Below are 8082 nucleotides of genomic sequence, written 5' to 3'. Positions count from 1 at the left end.
ACCGATGCATTTTGTCTGCAATAATGTGTATTGTTAATATTGTGTATCGCGGAAACGCCTTTAAATATCATGAATTAATATTTTAACCACATCGCCCACACCTAATTACTATAAATAATACAAGAATCCCATGAGGAGAGCTTTGGAAATTGTAGGAGAGACAGTTACAGCTGCTATCCAACTGATTAAAGTTGTAACTGTGTTGCTCTTCCCCACTTAGGGTGCTGGAAACTATCAGAGTACATCAAAATGTTCTTCTTAGCGTAATCAACTCAAAACAAAAAAATTATTAACAGCTTAGAGGTTTGTTGTTCTTTCTCACTAAGGGTGCTGGAAATGTCTCGGGTACATGTAAATGTTAACGGAAGCTTTCCCAACTGCAAATTTGAAAGCAATTTGCTAACACTGGAATCCCAAGGATCAACTTCTGAAGGTACAATTCTGTTTGGTTACGGCATAATATTTATTCATCCATTTTATTTTTAATTCATTTTTTTAATGCTTTTCTTTTTCTTAATCTCTTTGTATGTTTCTGTATAAAGAACTTTGAATTGTCACTGTCTATTAAAGGTTCTATACAAATAAACTTGCCTTGCCTATTATTAGTAAATAAAAAAACTTATATATATATATATATATATATATATATATATATATATGCTTTACTTTGCCTTTCAAACACATTTCCTTCAAGAACATTAAACAATAAGGACACAATTCAGGTTTTAAAATGGCTGCTACTAAAGATTTAAGCTAGGTGTTGTTCTTTTTTCCATTTCCATCACACAGTTTACATTACAAAGCATATTTGCGATTACTACACAACTCAGCATGCTTGTCTGTACAGGCTGTGCAACGCTTACATTACCGGTTAGCCTTGAAGCTAGTTACAGCTGGCCAGTTTTCTTTAATTAAACTATTTCTTTAAGTATTAAAAAAGCAAAACAAGATAAGAAACTAACAATTTTGTGCTCGCTTTCGCTTTCTGTTGTTCTACACTTGCCTGAGCCCAGGGAATCAGCAGCAGCAACCGCCGCAGAAGCAGCAGTCTCATCAGGACTCTGTCCCTCTTCCTGCTCTGGACTGCAGAGTTCATTGCCTGCTACTGTTCCTATATCTGGGGCTGCAATGCCACACACAGCTGTCGTTGCAAGAGCTTTCTCCTATGAGAGCAGAAGAAATCAGTTTAGGGTTTTCATCGCTGTCTAAAAAGGTCTGGCAATACAAAAACAACAAAAAGTAAACATGGGACCGTAGGGAATTAAATAATGAGTTATTAGCTATGTTTAAACATTACACACTAATGGTTCAATATTAGCTTCACTGAGACTCTTAGCCTTAGTCAAATAGCAGGTTTTGGCTGTTAGTCTTAGCCGACCTATGCCTAGCCTGATTCAAGCATGTGGCCCAGGCTGATATTAGCCTGATTGAAAGAGATTGATCTGAACATGGAAACACTCAACTGACTCCATGGCTGACATGGATCACATGTGTAATGGTGTATTGGAGGAAGAGATCAGACATGCTTAGATACTGAAATGGAAAGAAAAAGCTATGTAGCCATTTGTAGACTGAAAAAAGACGTGCATGTAAACAGGACTATATAAGTGACTACTACTCTTTTATACAGCTCTCGTTAACTTGGTTCCAAGGACTAAAACCTTATTGGGGCTGTTGCGTGCATGTTAACATACTTAACATAAAAACTAAAACAAGGACACGCAGGGTCTTTAATGCAAAGCACCAAAATGTATTTGAGTGACTGGGTGAGTGAGGGAGTGAGTTACAAGCCACATCCACGAGATGCTGTGCATTAAAAAATGTGCTGCTGTTTTAGCAGTTTACTGTAGCTCATAACAGCAGTTAAACTGTGAGGATCACCTGGTATGGAACAGAAGACACTTCATGAATCTTCACTTGGTTCTGATTGTTGATCTGCTGGAAAACGATGAGCTGCTCACTCCAACTGGACAAAAAATAAATAAATAAATAAATAAATAAAAAAAAATACATACTTACATAAATATACAAAAATGAATATGCCATTCAAACCACTGTAAGTCTCTGTACATAAAGCATGTAATAATTACTAACTATCCTTAAACCCCACACACCACAGATGTAGGGTTGCCATGATTGCTTCATCAAAACTATTATCTTTTTAATCATAAACAACAATGTGAAGGTGCACAACAATAATAAGTATGATTAAAAAACTGTTTTGGACAGTAATGAACAGAGCACATTTTTGTAACTCTTTATTTTTATCCTTCTAAATTTCAGCATGATTAATGATATTAATTTACATCTATTCAACCTTCAGCAGTTTAGCCAAATCCATTAAGACTGAAGCTATGAAGAGCTATGAGAAGCCACTTTTTAATGAGACCCAATACAAGACAGTGTCGCATAAGGCGGGGGAGGGGTCATTTTCAAATGTTATTAAAGGGCGAGACCCCTTTATGACACCTCAATCTCAAAAATGTCTAACACTTACACACTTTAGATGAGCTTCTGTATATCATGTATAGTATTTACATACATCTACTATATTTTGTACTGTATATTTAGTATTTTTCATTCAATATATTTAGTATTTTTCGTTCAATATATTTAGTATAATTGGTACATTTCTGTATATTAGTGTTGCCCTGTCACAGAGTAATTACCTGACATGTTATGCAAATAACAAATAAATCTTGTCTACTGTTAAGTCCATATATTAAATTATAATTTACATCAATATTATTATAGGTGTTGGAGTTCCTTCTTAAAAATAAATATTATTATTGATAGCGGCAGCTCTATCCAGACCAGACATACACAACTATGTCTGTACTCAACTAACGAGACCTGTCACCAACCCGTTAATGATCTCTTTACTGTCTCCTCTGATGAAGATCTCCTGCTCCGAGGTGATGATGCACAGAGCGTTCTTTTGTCCTGTCCTGGCCTCAGCTTCGACCACCTCAGTGCCCAGACTCAGGTCCACTGTGCCTTGTGGAATAGTACTGGGCTAAACAAACAAACACAAAATCGTCCCCCCCCCCCCATCAGAAGAGGTCTAGACAGCTGTATGACGCAATACCCGCACTCACACTTATGTTTTGAGTTTTTTATCATAACCAAATAATGAAATCATTCAATCAACCCAAACTGAAAACACACCTGTCCGAAAAGAATCCCGTTCCAAAGCGGAAATTGGAATTATATTCCGTCACCTGTGCTTGATGACTCTTTACACAAATCAAGGGTGAGATCTGTTGTGGAGACTAGCACACAAAGCATGGCCCACGTTCCACCCCATGAGGTGAGCGCTGTTCCACATTGTTGGTGAGGCCTGTTGCTGTGTCTAACCATCAGCAGCACATCTGGCCACAACATGCACAAAGCTCTCATAAATTCACGGAGCCATGGAGCAACGGAGCCACCGAGACCTATTCCTGTTCTTCGGGTTCGTTTGTTTGTGAGCATGTGTGTGTGTGTGTGTGTGTGTGTGTGTGTGTGTGTGTGTGTGTGTGTGTGTGTGATGACCTACTAGTCTGCTCACTTACCGACTCATCAAGAGAAAACTGCAGCCTGCCGTGCTCATACAGAATGAAAAAGCGACGCTGCCATTTCTGAAACCCAAAAAAAAAAAAAGAGTCAAGCTTCCCTGACTGCACACAGCAAAGCATGTCTTCTTTGGCAAATGCCAGTTTCATAAATCTAACACTTATGTGAAAACTGCTGCAAAAATAGTATTAGATCATTTCACTTAACTTTTAATTTAGTATTTATTTATTTCTGCTCATTATTATATTTTACTTTATTACATTCACATGTATACAATACAACTGAACTCCAAGCTGAGTGTAACTGATTCTCATTTGAATGTAACCCTGCACCCTAATCTTACCCTTACTCTTTTAGGGATAGGTTAAGGGTTAGAGTTAAGATTTAGGTTAATGTTAGGGGTAGGATTTAGGGTTGATTCAAGGGTAAGGTCAATATTAGGATTGGGGTAAAGTGGAGGGTTGCATTCAACAGACAGACGTTTACATTCATTACATTCAACTTTTGCATTTAATGCGTATTCAGTTGAATATTAGTTGAATGTCTGGTGAGCATCTCCAAGGCATCTACAATGGACCATCCGAGTAAAGGATTCAAAAGATCCCATTATTTTTTTGCCAACATCATTCCAAAGCAACAAATTTCACCCCCAGCTCCGTGCGTACCCTGGATCGATGCATCGGATTGTCAAAATCGGTGCCTTCAGGAGCGAGGCACAGCCAGCTTGCATAGATGGGTTTCGCCTGTGAAGAAAGGCATTAACATGAACAGATAAATTATAAACAATAAATTAAAATCAAATGAACCTCTCCTAATGAACACCTGTCAGAGGAAGTCAAAAAGATCTACTCAAGTCACAATAACACTTTAGATACTACTAAACACAAAAGTCAATATGGATACCACAATACTCAACACTACACTTCGCCCAAATACACTTGGAAGACACTTAGAAGTTTTTAGTCTGCATTTAAAGACAGCAAGCAACTGTTCGGACACCCAGCGGAAGTTCGTTGCTTGTCTTCTGAGGATCTTAAGGGATGGCGGGTCAAGTCGAGCCTTACTTGGCGCTCGAATGGCTCTTGATGCAGATTGGCTTTTGACCATCAAGTATGGAGGGGCTGGTCTATTCTTCGCTTTATAGGCAAATGTCAGGGTTTCATGATTAATTGAACAATCAATTTAATATTTTACCTCAATGACAATTAATGTATAAACGATTATATAAAGCTGCTCTACACTGACACTTTCTATTCCTTAGGTGACGGTACGTATTCTATAGATTCTCTGTCTCACAAGTTCCTGTGCTGACGGATGCTGGACATACTAAGAACCTCCACTACAGCTTTATAATTAACTCAAGCAATTTACTGTGTTTTATCTGCTACTTTTGCACTTGTAGCTGTTCTTTAAAAGGATCATTTTACTTTTCTTGAGTGTGGTTTAAGGGCATTTGTTCCTAGATTCAAAATTCAAATATGAAGTTATATATTATTTAATAGTACAGTTTTATGCTCATTGGTAGATCAACACTCGTCACATGACAAGACTTCTTCACACGGGTCCATAAACCCACCCAGATATTTTTCTACACATACAGAATTCAGCTTGTATACCTTCATAGAAAAGAAAAGTATTTCTACTATCACTACTACTACTACTAATAATAATAATGATAATAATAAATTAAAAATACAGTTAAATGGACTGTATACCTTTACAGATACCAAATACTGTTGTAAAAAATACTAATAGAAATTGTAAAATAAAAAATAATAAAATAATAATAAATAATAATAAATAAAATAAAGTAAAATACTAATAGATAAAAAAATACACTGAAAACAACTCGTATACCTTTATAAATATCATGATACTGTAAAATCATAATAAATAAATACAATAAAACCAGCTTGTACACCTTTATAAATATCATGATACTGTAAAATCATAATAAATAAATAAATACAATAAAACCAGCTTGTACACCTTTATAAATATCATGATACTGTAAAATCATAATAAATAAATAAATACAATAAAACCAGCTTGTACACCTTTATAAATATCATGATACTGTAAAATCATAATAAATAAATAAATAAATAAATAAATAAATACAATAAAACCAGCTTGTACACCTTTATAAATATCATGATACTGTAAAATCATAATAAATAAATAAATACAATAAAACCAGCTTGTACACCTTTATAAATATCATGATACTGTAAAATCATAATAAATAAATAAATAAATAAATAAATACAATAAAACCAGCTTGTACACCTTTATAAATATCATGATACTGTATCTTTATCGATATCATGACACTGTAGTAAAAGTAAAAATAAAACATAATAATAAATAAATAAATAGCTAAATACATTACAACAGCTTGTATGCCTTTATAAATATTACAATAGTGTAAAAAAATGTATAAAATAAATAAATAAACACAATAAAAGCGCTTGTATGCCATATATAAACACACACATACTAAAACCCAGTACTGAGAATGATGAACATGAGCATCCAGGCGCTACTTGGGAGATTTCTAGCTTTATGTGTGAACTATATCAACTATAAACTGTTCAAGAAACAGGCTAAACAGACCGACAGCCAAGCCTTAACCGTGTCTCCAGCCCTGTTCACACCCTAAAACCCTCGCCGGAGACGATCGCTAGACTCCTCTGACAGATCCCAGCCGCAGCGCCTCGCTGCCCTCACTGTAGCCCAGCTTCAGACTCACACAGGAAGAGCGACGGCAGAGAGGTTCAACACCAGTCCGGACACACATCTCAGCAAGCTGGCTGACTGACTGGCTGGCTGACTGACTGGCTGGCTGACTGACTGGCTGGCTGACTGGCTGACTGACTGGCTGACTGGCTGGCTGGCTGGCTGACTGACTGACTGGCTGACTGGCTGGCTGGCTGGCTGGCTGGCTGGCTGACTGGCTGGCTGGCTGGCTGACTGGCTGGCTGGCTGGCTGGCTGGCTGGCTGGCTGACTGACTGGCTGACTGACTGGCTGACTGACTGGCTGACTGACTGGCTGGCTGACTGACTGGCTGACTGACTGGCTGACTGGCTGACTGACTGGCTGGCTGACTGACTGGCTGGCTGGCTGGCTGGCTGGCTGGCTGGCTGGCTGGCTGGGGTTATCTGAACCTCTGGCCTCAGCTCTGCTGAAACTCCGTGTATTTCTGAAGACAGCTAAGCTACGTTACATCAACTAGCATCTCTTCAGCCTCGAACTTCAGCCTTACCTGCTCAAATTCCTCGTCGGTCATCAGATGCAATTCTCGGGACTTGAAACAGTTCTGACATCTGCTCTTGTCGAAAATATTCGCCTGGAATTTGCTGCACGACATTTGCTCCATTTTCACCGCCGACTTGCCGGTGCTCCCTCCGCTCCGGCCGGACCAGTGTTTGTGTCTGAGACAGCCGGGCCGCGTTATCGCGTTTCTCCCTCCCGCATTCCCCAAAGCCCCGCCCCCTGAATTAGGATTGGCCAGGAGGGGTCTTCGAGATCAGCGCATGAACAGTTAGATCGCAGGTGGGTGTGGGCGGGGCTTAAATAGGCGGGGCTCCAATCCTTTCTGAGCCCCAAACTCAAGGGGACAAATTAAAGGAAAGAGCTCAGAGAGATCTGAATCGGAGGCTCGGGACACCAGTCTTCCCCAAGATCCCCTGAGATCTGCTGGCTGGGAAGACCCCAGCATACGACTTTTCAGTGATTTTCAATCTCATCAGACCACTTAGGGACCACTCATGCCACTCATTGTGAGGCTGGAAGAGGCCTTGTGATCGAAATGCACAAGTCTGAGACCTGTTGAGCAGTATTTCTGACTGAAGCCCCAGTAGTGAACCCTCACATCCATCCATTCATTCGTCTTCTTATCTGCTTCCTTCCGGTCAGGGTCGAGGCGAGTCCAGAGCCTGTCCAGAATCATTGGGCGCAAGACAGAGACACCCAGTGATAGGACGCCAGTCCACTACAGGGGAACCCTAGCTATCTTCACTGACAAATGAGGTCTTCTGGGCCTGTTTAGCATTTGTAAACATGCCACAAAGCATGAGAGGATATCATACGGTACAGCTGTCTGGAAGCATCTCCACTCATTTATTAATAAGCTTCCTTTGATTTGATACTCATCTGTAAGCCACTTATTATACAGAGGCAAATTATAATAATAATAATAATATCATAGAAATAGCACACAGTATACCACAACACAACCTACACAGCAGTCTAGTGTCTAAACTTAGAGGTATCTTTAAATTATCAGTCTATTCAAACTAGCTGAGGTTTTTCTTGGGTAAATAGCAAAGCACTTTTGTAAGCCGCTCTGCATAAGAGTGTCTGCTAAATGCCTTAAATGTAAATGTAAATGTAATGTTAACCCCTCAACAGCATTTCTATAGACATGATCTATGCAGACGAGAACTAAAGACCTCCCCAGTAGCAATATCATTACATTATTTGTGTGTCTCTGTGTGTGTGTCTATCCCGGGATCATTCATTT

At 39.0% G+C, this 8082-nt stretch overlaps 1 protein-coding gene across 1 annotated transcript; it reads right to left on the bottom strand.

Annotated features, from left to right (window-relative positions):
- Positions 1-679: 679 nt before the first annotated feature.
- LOC140574302 (myosin phosphatase Rho-interacting protein-like) lies at positions 680-6988 on the bottom strand. Its single transcript, XM_072694089.1, has 6 exons — positions 6823-6988; positions 4221-4298; positions 3555-3620; positions 2865-3016; positions 1882-1966; positions 680-1163 (listed from the first exon to the last, which is right to left on the bottom strand). Exons 1-6 carry the CDS (start codon positions 6934-6936, stop codon positions 912-914), a joined length of 747 nt encoding a protein of 248 aa, XP_072550190.1. The 5' UTR covers positions 6937-6988; the 3' UTR covers positions 680-911.
- Positions 6989-8082: the final 1094 nt, after the last annotated feature.

This window comes from Salminus brasiliensis, chromosome 12 (genome assembly GCF_030463535.1).
Source record: "Salminus brasiliensis chromosome 12, fSalBra1.hap2, whole genome shotgun sequence".
Lineage (NCBI taxonomy): Eukaryota > Metazoa > Chordata > Actinopteri > Characiformes > Bryconidae > Salminus > Salminus brasiliensis.
The sequence above is the reverse complement of the archived record's forward strand: the minus strand, read 5'-3'. Positions and strand labels throughout refer to the sequence as shown.

Coding starts and splice junctions, on each gene's coding strand:
- LOC140574302 (XM_072694089.1), bottom strand. CDS start 6,936: ATGGAGCAAATGTCGTGCAGCAAATTCCAGGCGAATATTTTCGACAAG. Junction 3,621..4,220: donor ATCCGATGCATCGATCCAGG/GTACGCACGGAG, acceptor TTTGGGTTTCAG/AAATGGCAGCGTCGCTTTTT. Junction 1,164..1,881: donor TGTCTTCTGTTCCATACCAG/GTGATCCTCACA, acceptor CTGCTCTCATAG/GAGAAAGCTCTTGCAACGAC.